The sequence below is a fragment of the Arvicola amphibius genome, chromosome 1, assembly GCF_903992535.2.
Source record: "Arvicola amphibius chromosome 1, mArvAmp1.2, whole genome shotgun sequence".
Taxonomy (NCBI): domain Eukaryota; kingdom Metazoa; phylum Chordata; class Mammalia; order Rodentia; family Cricetidae; genus Arvicola; species Arvicola amphibius.
In genome coordinates, this window is record NC_052047.1 from 151,815,927 (window position 1) to 151,828,200 (window position 12,274).

Genomic DNA, 12,274 nt, shown 5'->3' on the forward strand with positions numbered 1-12,274 from the left:
TCGTTCCAGATTTGGGATGATTGCGTGCGGGAACATGGAAGTGTGCGTCCTTTTTAAGAGTAAGTACTTAGATCGCTTAACTAGTTTTTAGTGGCTGTAGGTGGTAAATGTGTTACCGGGATGATATAAAAGCTGAACTCTCTCTTTCTGATGGTGCAGTGGAGAAAACAGAAAAATCTCTGAGTAGCACAAGTCTGCAGCAGATAGCTGGGTTTGGTTTAGAGGGAAGTCTGTTACTGAAGTGTTTTCGTTTCCATTTTCTCTTGCTCAGATATGGTAATAAAAGCGGAGTTGACACTTTGGGACCATGCTAGATTGACCTTACAACTAGAGCGTTTTGCTGGCAGTTCAGGTGGGTGTTCATGGTTCATGCGCGCGAAGAGGGAGCACGTCTAGATAACCACTTAATGATGAGTGTAAATGACAAGCATATGCCTGAATTGTAGTGATGTCATCTCTCTGCTGAAAAGTGGGCTGAAGAGGGTGGTGGGGGTACTGGGGTAGCTATGAATAACTAAATTAAGTAATTTGGATTTCCTCTGTACAGCATCCTGTGGCAGTATTCTAAGGAATGCAGACGACTTCCCAGGATGAATACAGGTAATAGCCCAAATGAGGCTGCGACTCCCATAGCTGGAGAGTCTACAATAATGGGGAAACGTCGATGCAGCGCAGTCCTCTTAGCTGCTCGTGTGTTCTGCTTTTTAAAGGACACCATGTTAAATTAATAAGCTCATTCATTAAAAGCCAAGTTACTGTCAGATGATTTGAATCAATGCACTGATGGCTCTGTGAAGGTTGAATTAATAGCATGTTAGAGTTCTGATGGCAGTTGGGGGTGGTGAAGAAGGCCTGGTCCGTCCTGGTGGTTGAAAATAACTGCATGCTACTCTCTTCCAGGTTGTCCTGATGGCTCGTCTAAAGGTGAGTTCATTTTCATATTTCTGGAGCGGAACATGTTTAGACTGGGTTTGTCGCCCTCCTTTAGTCGTAGATAGTTCAGTTTGCCTCCTTATTTCTCATAGATACTTAAGTACAGATAATCAAAATTAAGCAGGGCTGAATATTTTGCTAGTGTGGTGACTGACAGAATTGGTTTCATAAGAGCCAGAGAGGAGCAATGAGCACGATTTATATAGCATATTCCTGGCTGTCAGGAATAGTAGGATAACTAGGCCTGGTGGTACTGTGCTTCCTGAGCCCAGCACTGAGGAGGCAAGAGGATCTCTTGCGTTCTGGGGCTACACAGAAACCCTGTCTCAGAAAAAGACTAAGATGGGTGTTAACAATTTCTGGAATTTTAGCTAATTAGCTTTCTTTATTTAGGAGAAGATAATTGCTGTATGCCACCAATTACCAGCACATTCAGAGGTTAGCAGACTTTTTTTTTATTTGGATAGGGTGTATGTAGGCAGTTTCTATGATGAATCAACTAGCTCACTATGACTGCCAATGAAAACATATGAACACCTGAGAAACTGAATAGTAGAGTGTGGGTGTGGCTGTAAGTAAATCAAGCCTTTCATCGAACAGTTTGCTCTTTTTCCACAGGTTCTGTTAGCAGTAGCATCCTTGCTGGTTCAGAGGTAAGTACAGTGTTCATACATGTGACATTGGGTTTCAAGTTCCTAAAGGCACTTGATGAGCTTCATATGATGACTTTCATAGAATCTCGTTCGGCTGATGGTTGCTGTTGAGACTTGGAAATCTGATTTTTATCACAGAAAAATGGGTTACATCAAGACAATTTATTATATGTTTTAAACATTGACTATCTTGTTTCAGATCTGGTGTCTGCCCTAGAGCTGAGGAACCAACTTTGCCAGGTAAATGCTTTTGTAATGCTATTTGTGTATAAATTGGGTATCAGTGTGATGCTTTGATCTAGTGAATTCCTGCTCACCAGTGATGAGTTGAATACCGCCCCAGTCTGATAACTGTGGAGAAAGGTATTTTCTGAGTTGTGAGATCACCCTGGATCAATTGTTAGAACTATTTTTGAGTTAGTGCATGAATTCTATAAAGGATTTAATTACAAGCAGTAAGGATAATGGCCTTATTCACTGCTCTGTCTTGCAGGGAAATTGAACATCTTCACTCCACTGGAATGAGGTGAGAAAGCATGGGTGTGTAAGGCATGCTGAACTAGTCTCCCCATGAAGAAACTGTCACGTGTCTTACTTCCTGTCCTAGCGCCAGAGCCTGAAAAGGTGAACCCACTGGGGCTGGCTGGGGGAAAAGAGGAAGATTTGTTCCAGAAGGAACTGTCTGAGGGATTGCGTTTTTATAAAGAGGAAAGAATTGTCAGGCGATAAGAGATAAGAGGTGGCTTGTCTTTTCCCAGGTCTGAAGAAGGAATGAGGAACCTGTGAATGGTAGGTAGATGATTAGTATTGAGTATGGGCAGGTTGGAGTTTTGGTTAGGCAAGGGGTATGTGGATAGCAGAGGGTTGTCCGTGTGGGTGCATTTAACATGCTGCATTAACTTAATTAAAACTTTTACAGGAATGCAGATCTCCAAGAACAAAGAACTCTATTACCTCGATAATTTGGAGCTGTGTCTCATTCATTCTCTTAATAAAATTGTTTCTTTGTCATTTGTTGTTTGGTTCATCTGTTTGGCAGGATAAAGGTTGTTTGGGTGGATTCTAGGAAGGCCTGGTAGCATGTGGCTTTTTTGAAATGTCATACTTTTGTCCTGTAAATTTTTTTTTATTGCATTGGCTGTCCTACTATTAGCTCTATACTAGGACTTTCCCTCATGGGTAATAGAATGTACCACCACCTGACCTGGGTCAGTAAGTAGGACATGCCTTTAATCCCAGGCAAGAGCAGGTCAGCTTAGTCCAGGACAGGCTCCAAAGCTATAGATAAACCAAAAAGTTGCAGTAGTGGGAAATGGCAGTTACCATTTATATGAAGGTCTTTGGTATTGAACACTGAACTTCTGATGGCCATGCTTGCCTAAAAGTGATACAATGAAGCCCCATCTACTAGCATTTGAGGACTTGGTGTGTTAGGTCTATGAGGTTTTCGTTGATGCTTTCCATGTTTGGATCACATTGCTGAGGATCAATTTTACCCATCTCCCTTGAAAGTTGCATGGTTTCTAGGAATCAAAAGTTTTTAAAGCATTGCTAGTTAATGTGCTGGTGGGTTTTTGATGGGAGGTTTTCTGGGAACTGGGTTTTCCACTGTACCCTGAAATTTGTGAGTTATCAAGCTTGCCACACCAGTTTCCTATGCTGTTATAGTCCCCAAGTCCTTAACTGAAAACTTGTCTGCCAATACCAGTTGCTTGAAGGGGTTGTAGAGTCCTAGGTTTCATGTCCTCTGGATCATTTGAAATACCAGCTGCTAAACAGAATGGACATACCCTATCATGTAGCTGTAGCACTAGCACAAAGGCACAAATGAATCTATTAAACTCCCCCAATCAACAAAACCACTGCCACAGATTAAAGCCAAATTTGAATTAAGATGGTGGATAGGGTCTAAGTCCATATGCACAGGTTACTGGGAAAATGCCCAGAATCTGTTTGCAGGGGTAAACCGCGTTTCTAATCATTGGCTCCAGCCTGTCGCTCTTCTGCCCATGTGATCATATTGCCAATGGAGCAAACTTGATTAGAGGAATGAAAAATGTTATCTTTCATAAACAATAGCTTCCAGCATTTCACGAACCATCTGTCCTTATTCAACGAACTTGTAGTTCAAGAAATAAATGCAGGCAAAACAATATGCATAAAAAAGTAGTTGGAGACAAGACCAGAATGGTTGATTTCTAGCAGCAAGGAGTTGGATGTGAGATTACTGGTAGGATCTGATGTCATGCAATCCCAGTCACTATCATCTTTGGCTACACAGCAAATTCAAAACAATGGGAAACAGATAAAGCACACCAAAGAAACTGCAGTTGTATTTCAGCTCTGTCATCTGGCTGTCAGAATTCATACCCAGGTTGTTCTTCCCACTCAAGCAAGGGCTTCCTGCCACACGTGCACTAATGGTTCCCGGGTTCTGTTCTGTTCTTTTTTTCAAAACAGGGATTCTCTGTATTTTTGGTGCCTGTCCTATGACAAGTTCTTGTAGAGCAGGCTGGCTTCAAACTCATAGAGATTGACCTGTCTCTGCCTCTTGAGTGCTGGGATTAAAGGCTTGCATCACTACTGCCCTGCTCAGGGTTTCTTAATTTAAAGCTTTGCAGTATATATTTGTGAGAACCTCTCACACACACACTTTTACTTTTAATGATTTACCTTTTTTTTTTTTTTGCTTTAGTCTTATTTTTTAAGATTACTTATTTATACAGTTTTTTCTGCATTTATGCCTGCATGCCAGAAGAGGACACCAGATCTCATTACAGATGGTTGTGAGCCACCATGTGGTTGCTGGGAATTGAACTCAGGACCTCTGGAAGAGCAGCCAGTGCACTTAACCTCTGAGCCACCACTCCAAGCAAATGCACACATCTTTGTCTTGAGACGGGTCTCAGTTTCAGTCCTCCCTCTGTAGCCCAGACTGGTTCAGCCTTTTGAGTATTGGAATTAAAGGTGTGTTCTATCACACTTGACTTAGAGAGATGTTTCATATTAACTTTGCAAATTTGTGTTTTCCAAAGTAGAGCATTTTTTATTTTTTCTATTATGGAGTCTCAATGTGAACAAATAAAACGATGTTGTCTCTACTTTTCAAAACTGACCTAAACGGATTGACAGTTTCACTTTCCATCTTTAGTTTCCATTTATAGTCAAGAATGAAGTCACATATCGGGCAGTGGTGGAGCCAGCCTTTAATCCCAAACACTTGGGAAGCAGAAAAAGACCTGTGAGTTCAAAAGGCCAGCCTGGTCTGCAAAGTGGGTTCACTAAAGCCTGGGCAGATCTTGGTGAGTTCGAGGCCAACCTGGTCTACAGAACAAGTTCCAGGACAGGCTCCAAAGCTACAGAGAAACCTTGAAATATTTAGTTTTCATTTATGGTCAGAATGAAGTCACCGCGCCAGGCGGTGGTGGCACATGCCTTTAATCCTAGCACTGGGAGGCAGAAGCAGGCGAATATCTATGAATTTGAGACCAGTTTGACCTACAGAGTGAGTTCTAGGACAGCCAGGGCTACACAGAAAAACCCTGTCTTGAAAAACAAAACAAAAGCAAAAGCAGAAAGAAAAAAAGGAAGGGAGAAAGGAAAGAAGAAAAGAATGAATCACTTCTGAAATTCTTTTAATAGTGCGGAACATAAGCCAAAACAGAGAGACCTATGAGAGCAGGCTCCACCCACCCAGCATTGCAGTTCAGAAAGGATGCTTTTCACTAACAACGCAAAATGATCCTTACTTTTCAGTTCTCCATAACAAGATTATCCTGTTTGTAGTTTTCCGTTTGTTCGGTTTTTGTTTTTTCCGTAAAGCTAAAACAAGGTGGGGTTGGCAGTGTTTTGCGGTCCCTACTTTTCGGCTTCCAGAATGGCGCTGTTCAAACTGAGCCTGTTTGAAACCAGTCTGTAATCCCCAGCTACTGTGAGGCTGACTCAGGACTATAAAATCAAGGTCCGCCTAGATTACAAAGTGGGTTCATGGTTTACCTGGGGAAAAAAAAAAAAAAAAGCGGACCTGAGCTATAATCCACAGAGGTTGCGAAGTCCTAGGGTTAATGACATGAGCGCTGCCCCGCACTTTGTTTCTTGCGGTCTGTTTTCTTTTTTCTTTTTTTTTTTTTTCTTTTTTTTCTTTTTTTGGTTTTTCGAGACAGGGTTTCTCTGCAGCTTTTTTGGAACCTGTCCTGGAGCGGTCTGTTTTCTTTTGTTCGTTCGTTTGCTTGCTTGTTTTTTGAGACAGGGTCTCACTGTGTAGCCCTAGCTGGCCAGTAACCCAGAGTTCCACCTGCCTCTGACTGCTTCTGGAGTGCTGAGATGAAAGGCCTTTAACAAGGGGTGGGGAAGCCGGGCGGTGGTGGTGCACGCCTTTAAACCCAGCACTCAGGAGGCAGAGGCAGGTGGATCTCTGTGAGTTTGAGGCCAGCCTGGTTCCAGGACAGGCTCTAAAGCCACAGAGAAAACCTATCTCGAAAAGCCAAAAAAAGAATATAAGGGTGAGGCTTAGGAGAGGGGGAGAGAAAGGGGGAGAGGGAGGGAGGGAGGAAGGGAGAGAGAGGGAGAGAGAGACAGAGACAGAGCGACAGAGAGCAACAGAGCGCGACTGGTTCCGTGTCTGCGCCCCCTGATGATGCAGGTGGTGGCGCGCCGGAAGTCGAGTCATCGGCTGCTCTGCGATGGCGGCCACCTCTGCGCTAGGAAACCATGTGTGGGTCGGCACCGAGACGGGGATCCTGAAAGGTGAGTGTTTAAGTTGTTCGTCCGAAAGTCTAGAAGTCGCTTGTCACCCCAGCGTGACTGACGTCCTCGTCCCTCAGGGGTGAACCTTCAGCGGAAACATGCGTCAAACTTCACGCCGTCCGGACAGCCGAGGCGGGAGGAGGCGGTGAATGCTCTGTGCTGGGGAGCGGGTGGCGAGACCCAGGTGAGTGACCACTTGTCCGGCCTGAGCAAGGAGACGGGCCCAGCAGCCCTGCTCTTCTCCCATCCTTGCCTTCTCTGTTGGCAGATCTTGGTGGGCTGCGCGGACAGGACTGTGAAGCACTTTAACGCCGAGGAAGGTACATTCCAGAGGCAGAAACACTGCCCAGGCGGGGACGGCATATTCCGAGGTCTCGCCCAGGCCGATGGGTAAGGAGCATACCCTAGCTCAGGTCACAGGAACTGGGTGAACTGAATGCTGAAGTTAAACCCTTAGATGATACAGGCCTATGGGTGATTGCAAGCCGTGTTCTTGCTTTCATTCATTACTATAACATACATTTATTGGAAAGCTACTGAATGCCAGATATCAAGGAAAAGTCCAAGGGTCTGGGTAAAATATGTGCCTTCATAAAGTTTGCATCAACAGTTTTTGTCCTGGCTCCTTTATAATGTTCTGTGCAAGTATTCTCATGCTTTCGAGCATGCTTTTAAGTAGTGATTGACAAAAACCAACAAGATAATGAAACTACCAAAGAGATGACTGGGAAGGAAGATTCCCGTAGGTTAGGTTAGTTATCTTTAGTTATGTAGGTGCAGCTTCTCTAGCTCGGAGAGAAGGCTGCATTAGTGATTCAATAGGTGAGCTCCAGAAAGAACATGCAGAGGGTAGAGTTTTGAACTAGGTCTTGACCTACAAGGTAATCTTGACAGACAAGCGATAAGAACATTCTAGAAAGCAGACACTGAGCAGAGACTAAGTGTTAAGAGACTAAAAGGCTTTATACATAGGACACATAGCGTTTGGAGGTTGAAGTCAAGGAAGCATTTTTTATACATTTAGGTTTGGCTTTGTATTTGGTTGAGATTAAATGGAAAGGGCTTTTGTACTAAGTTGAGATTTTATTTCATAGGTAATGGAGAATATGTTGGGTTTTGTATGGGAAGTGCCATGGACCAAGCTCTGAGCCTGTAGGAGTGAGGAGCATTAGAGATGCTGTTTGCCACAGCCCAGGCAAGCAATATAGAGCTAAAATCTAAGTAGGCAGATGTGAGGAAGAACATAGGTTCAGGCTGTCCAGAGCCTGAGAAAAGGTTTGGGGTTCTTGATTTATATGTTATTTTTGTTTGGTTTGTGTTTGTGTTTGTTTGTCTTTGAGACAGGGTCTCATATAGCTAGGATGGCCTTGAATTCTATAAGTAGTTCAGGCTGACTTTGAATTCCTGGTGCGCCCCCCCTTCCCATGCTCTTTACAGGTAGGTATGATCCACTAAACCTGGTTTACACGTTTTAAAATCTCAGTGTTCCTTTCTCTGATTGTAGCACCCTGATTACATGTGTGGATTCTGGGATCCTTAGAGTCTGGTGTGATGATGACAAGGAAGCATCACCTGACCCAGTAAGGTTCACCTGCCCTAGTGGTTTGAGAGAGTGGGAGCCAGGGTGTAGGGGTCTAATGGGAAATTTGGTGGGCAGAAGATTAAGGGCTAAGGACTCTGGGACTGACTTGCCTTTAATTCTTTTCAGCTCTTGGAACTGAAGGTGGGTCCTGGGGTGTGTAGGATGCGCCAAGACCCAGCACATACTCATGTGGTTGCCACATGTGGGAAAGAGAATGCTTTGAAAGTATGGGACCTACAGAGGTCTGAGCAGCCAGTGTTCAGGGCCAAGAATGTAAGTGATGAGGGACAGGGGGATGCTTTGTTTGAAGTTGGAGGAAGTGGAGGCCACTGACTGCGATTGGGGCTTATTTGGGCTTTCGTGGGATGGAGGACTGAAGGAGCAGGCCAGGCTTATCTTGTCTTCTGTATCTTATCTTGTCACACCAGGTGCGGAATGATTGGCTGGATCTACGGGTTCCTATTTGGGACCAGGATATACAGTTCCTCCCTGGGTCACAGAAGCTTGTCACATGCACAGGGTACCACCAGGTGAGACTCTTTTGCCTATTCCTGGATTGAAACAACTTTCTAGAAAAAACTGTCTCCTAGCAGAATAGGTTCCTATGGTATCTCACTGTCTTCTCTCCTGGGCTCTCAAAGGAGCTCATATTTCCTCAGCTGGTCAAGCCCATGGATGAACCAATGACTTTCCCTTTACTGCATTCTAGGATAGAATTTCTTGAACTATGACTTTCTATTTCTCCTACCTAGAGGGGAAAGCAAAGGGAGTATTCCTTTCACACTAGGTTCCATAGGGAACAGATATCATGGATAGATATCAGGTTGGCTGTCAAAACAATTATATAGTCCTCCCATCTACTACTAACCAGGCTCATGAGATCTGACAAGATTGAGCATATTCTGGTCATAGAATAACTTTGTAGTCCTCATGTGTTGTAAATATTGTTTATGCTTTGGAACATTTATATAATGGTGCAAACATGTATTGCATTTGTTTATGTTACATTTGTTTAACTTTGTGAAGCTGTGATCCTTTGCCTGTCTAAAGCACCTGATGGTCTAATAAAGAGCTGAATAGCCAACAGCGAGGCAGGAGAAAGGATAGGTGGGGCTGGAAGGCAGAGAGTTTAAATAGAAGGAGAAACCTAGGAGAAAAAAAGAGGAAGAAGAAGTAAGAACAAGGAGAGGAGGATTCTAGGGGCCAGTCACATACCCAGCCACAGAGGAAGAGTGAAAGTAAGATGTACAGAAGAAAGAGAAAAGTCTAAGCCCCGAGGCAAAAGGTAGATAGGATAATTTAAGGAAAGCTGGATAGAAACAAGCTAAGTTAAAGTCAGGCATTCATAAGTAAGAAAAAGACTTCATGTATATGGTTTATTTGGGAGCTGGGTAGCAGGCCCCCAAGATTACATAAAGAGCCAAAGAATAAAAGAAAAAGCAACAGCAATATTCATGTGTCTAATATACTTTGAGGACGCCTTTCTGGTGTCAGCTTTTGGCTAGGGATCTTTTGTGACTTACTTCATTTGACTCGAGCAGGTTGGGTCACTATTTGCCATTTGTATAGTCCTTCATGTTAAAGTCTAATTTAGATAGTAGTCCTTTGTTCATAACATATGAAGAGCTCCCCACCCCTCCCTTGGTAAGGCTAAGCTTTCCACCCCTCTAGCTTCGGTCCAGCTTGCTTTTCTGTTTCTCTGCTACCATCAGACACGCATACAAGAGACACAATGTTTACATATTCTCAGACATAGACACCTTCCCTCAGCCTGTGCTCATGCTCCTAAGCAGTTCTTGCCCCAACATTCTGAGATGAGATGAGGGACATACCTCAAATGAGGAAGTTTCTCTGAGGGGCTTAGAAATAGTAAGCAGTCTTGCCAGGCACTCCTTTAATCCCAGCTCTCAGGAGGCAGATGCGGGTGGATCTCTGTGAGTTTGAGGCCAACCTGGTCTACAGAGCAAGTTTCAGGACAGCAAGAGCTACACAGAAAAATCCTGTCTTGAAAAAAAGAAAATTAAATAGTAAGCAGTCTTTAGAAGGAGGATGCTAAATATGAAGATAATGGGGGCCAGTGTAGGTAAGGATACTCTGGTGATACCACAGTCTTCTTCTAGGTCCGTGTCTATGATCCAGTTTCTCCTCAGCGCCGGCCAGTCCTAGAGGCCACCTATGGAGAGTACCCCCTGACAGCCATGACCCTTACTCCTGAGGGCAAGTGAGTATTGAGGGGAGGGAATCTGGAATGACTCCAGAAGTTGTGCTGAACCCCTGTCTGATCTCCTTCATAGTTCTGTCATCGTAGGAAACACTCATGGGCAGCTAGCAGAAATTGATTTTCGGCAAGGTGAGTTGACAGTGGGTTGCTTGAGATGGGGGAGGGGCAAACAGAAAGGTAGTACAGGGTCGGGGCGGGTCGGGTCACTGAGCCCTGACACTGCCCCATTCCTTCCCTGGGTTCAAGTTCTGGTCTTACCAAAAACTGACTTTGGACTACTTATTTGCTCCCTGTGTCTTTGTTTCCTTACCAGTAAAATTGGAATATCACTGGTAACTCCTGTTTCTAGGGTATTTTGAGGATTAAGTACTGAAACATAGGTGGTTTGAACAGTAGCTAATTAGATGTCCATCAGCTAGGCAATTAGCACTGATGCCTCCACCTTCTCCAGGGCGTCTACTGGGCTGTCTGAAGGGGTTGGCAGGCAGTGTCCGTGGGCTGCAGTGCCACCCTTCTAAGCCCCTATTAGCCTCCTGTGGCTTGGACAGAGTCTTGAGGATACACAGGATCCGAAATCCACGTGGGATAGAGCATAAGGTGAGCCCAGCCTTCCGGCAGTCACTCCCTCTGACGTCTTTTTCTGGAGCCTCTCCTGCTCCCTGGGCCCCACGTTCAGGTTTCTGTCTCAGCTTGTCTGGACTCAAGACCCCTTTTATTTTACAGGTTTATCTCAAGTCTCAACTGAACTGCCTCCTCCTGTCAGGCAGGGATAACTGGGAGGTGAGCAACTACTTAGGTGTAGGAATGTGGGAGCCAAAGGCATGATGGCAAGGGATTCTCGGTGGAGAGAATGGGAGGCAGCTTAAACATAGACCACGGCTGTCTCTTTACTGTAACTTAATTTCCCTGAGGGATGTTCAAGCCTTTATAGGCTTATCGCCAGGGTGGGGTACTCCAGAACACAATAGCTTTGGCTTCTGGATCAAAGTATTGGTGTCCAGAGGCATTATCTTTCTGCCAGTCTACTCCCTTGACACTGATTCTTGAGTTTCCTTCTCGCTCATCAGGATGAGCCCCAAGAACCTCAAGAGCCCAACATGGTGCCCCCAGAAGACACAGAGACAGATGAACTTTGGGCATCTTTGGAGGCAGCTGCCAAGCGGAAGCTCCCCGATTTGGATCAGACACAAGGGATGCTCCAAACAAGAAGAAAGAAAAAGAAGCGGCCTGGATCCACCAGTCCTTGAAGGCCCTTGCTCATTTTGTTAATAAACAGTCCAACACACACAGATCCTGAACCTTTTGTGATGGGAGAAAGGAGAGGTGGCTTCTGCGTGGGAGGGGCTCCCTTACCCGGGCTGTGGGAGACCTGACGTCACAAAAGCTAGGCCCAGAGTTAAGCAGGTTGGGGAGGGTGGCAGAGTCCTGCGCCTCTCGGGGCCATGGGCTGCTGTCAAGACAAGGACCGTCAGACCTCTGATGACCAAGCAAGAGAGGACGGGAACGAGGAAGGCAGGGAAGGTAGGACCAGACTCACAAATGGATCGCGGGAGGGGGAATGGGAATGGGAAGTAACTAAGAAAGGGCTGCCCCAAGAGGCTGGAGTAGAGAGATCAGAACTGGGGGTTGGAGAGATGGCTCAGCCGTTAAAGGCGATGCTCACAATCAAAAATATAAGAGCAGAACTTGAGCAAAGTGGCTTCGTGGCCTTTGCAGGCATCGGAGGCGATTTGGACAACACAGGCCGCCGCAAACAAAGATCTAACGAAAGTCTTCTGATCACCGTGCTGTGGCGCAGGCTATCCATGTTCAGCCGTCGGGGGTCAAGCAAGAGGCCCTCAGAACAGACTCAAAAGCAGGACAGTCAGATCCAGGAGCGCAAACGTGAGGGAAGCCACAAGGAACCAGAAAAGGGCTGACTCCAACCCTGTTCTCGTCCTCCTCAACATCCAGAGAATAAAACTAATATTGTGGATCTGCCGAAAGCACTTAAGCCTCAGCTTCCAGCTTTGTAGGTGCAGGAACCGTGGGTTCTTTAAGGCGCCTCTGGCTCAGCCCCTTGGGATCTGTTTCTGCGCCTCAGGGGCGGGGCCTCGGCGGCAACCTAGCCAATGAGAAAGCGGAGGTGAGCTCGCAGGG

The 12,274-nt window shown here is 45.4% G+C and overlaps 2 protein-coding genes and 7 non-coding genes across 9 annotated transcripts; all 9 read left to right on the forward strand.

Annotated features, from left to right (window-relative positions):
* Window positions 1–112: 112 nt before the first annotated feature.
* On the forward strand, window positions 113–188 carry LOC119806067. Its single transcript, XR_005284106.1, has one exon. It is a non-coding gene; the product is annotated as a small nucleolar RNA SNORD26 (small nucleolar RNA).
* Window positions 189–402: 214 nt separating this feature from the next.
* LOC119806066 lies at window positions 403–471 on the forward strand. Its single transcript, XR_005284105.1, has one exon. It is a non-coding gene; the product is annotated as a small nucleolar RNA SNORD27 (small nucleolar RNA).
* A 286-nt stretch (window positions 472–757) lies between these two features.
* LOC119806065 lies at window positions 758–831 on the forward strand. The gene has a single exon (XR_005284104.1). It is a non-coding gene; the product is annotated as a small nucleolar RNA SNORD28 (small nucleolar RNA).
* Window positions 832–1,415: 584 nt separating this feature from the next.
* On the forward strand, window positions 1,416–1,479 carry LOC119806064. Its single transcript, XR_005284103.1, has one exon. It is a non-coding gene; the product is annotated as a small nucleolar RNA SNORD29 (small nucleolar RNA).
* A 169-nt stretch (window positions 1,480–1,648) lies between these two features.
* On the forward strand, window positions 1,649–1,717 carry LOC119806068. The gene has a single exon (XR_005284107.1). It is a non-coding gene; the product is annotated as a small nucleolar RNA SNORD30 (small nucleolar RNA).
* Window positions 1,718–1,898: 181 nt separating this feature from the next.
* On the forward strand, window positions 1,899–1,966 carry LOC119806069. The gene has a single exon (XR_005284108.1). It is a non-coding gene; the product is annotated as a small nucleolar RNA SNORD31 (small nucleolar RNA).
* A 185-nt stretch (window positions 1,967–2,151) lies between these two features.
* LOC119806072 lies at window positions 2,152–2,277 on the forward strand. The gene has a single exon (XR_005284110.1). It is a non-coding gene; the product is annotated as a small nucleolar RNA SNORD22 (small nucleolar RNA).
* A 3,973-nt stretch (window positions 2,278–6,250) lies between these two features.
* On the forward strand, window positions 6,251–11,424 carry Wdr74 (WD repeat domain 74). Its single transcript, XM_038331226.1, has 11 exons — window positions 6,251–6,332; window positions 6,410–6,516; window positions 6,601–6,722; window positions 7,837–7,912; window positions 8,041–8,187; window positions 8,343–8,444; window positions 10,035–10,135; window positions 10,209–10,264; window positions 10,587–10,732; window positions 10,859–10,915; window positions 11,203–11,424. The coding sequence occupies exons 1-11, from the start codon at window positions 6,269–6,271 to the stop codon at window positions 11,380–11,382; spliced, it is 1,158 nt and encodes a 385-aa protein (XP_038187154.1). The 5' UTR covers window positions 6,251–6,268; the 3' UTR covers window positions 11,383–11,424.
* Window positions 11,425–11,514: 90 nt separating this feature from the next.
* Window positions 11,515–12,076, forward strand: LOC119815063 (testis-expressed protein 54-like). The gene is made up of 2 exons (XM_038331241.1): window positions 11,515–11,656; window positions 11,852–12,076. Exons 1-2 carry the CDS (start codon window positions 11,578–11,580, stop codon window positions 12,052–12,054), a joined length of 282 nt encoding a protein of 93 aa, XP_038187169.1. The 5' UTR covers window positions 11,515–11,577; the 3' UTR covers window positions 12,055–12,076.
* Window positions 12,077–12,274: the final 198 nt, after the last annotated feature.

What these genes read in the sequence shown, in the direction of transcription:
- LOC119815063 (XM_038331241.1), top strand. Translation starts at nt 11,578, where the DNA reads ATGGGCTGCTGTCAAGACAAGGACCGTCAGACCTCTGATGACCAAGCA. An exon ending in GAACGAGGAAGGCAGGGAAG is followed by an intron (nt 11,657 to 11,851) that starts GTAGGACCAGAC and finishes TGGCCTTTGCAG; the next exon opens with GCATCGGAGGCGATTTGGAC.
- Wdr74 (XM_038331226.1), top strand. Translation starts at nt 6,269, where the DNA reads ATGGCGGCCACCTCTGCGCTAGGAAACCATGTGTGGGTCGGCACCGAG. An exon ending in CAGTGTTCAGGGCCAAGAAT is followed by an intron (nt 8,188 to 8,342) that starts GTAAGTGATGAG and finishes TTGTCACACCAG; the next exon opens with GTGCGGAATGATTGGCTGGA. An exon ending in CACGTGGGATAGAGCATAAG is followed by an intron (nt 10,733 to 10,858) that starts GTGAGCCCAGCC and finishes TTTATTTTACAG; the next exon opens with GTTTATCTCAAGTCTCAACT.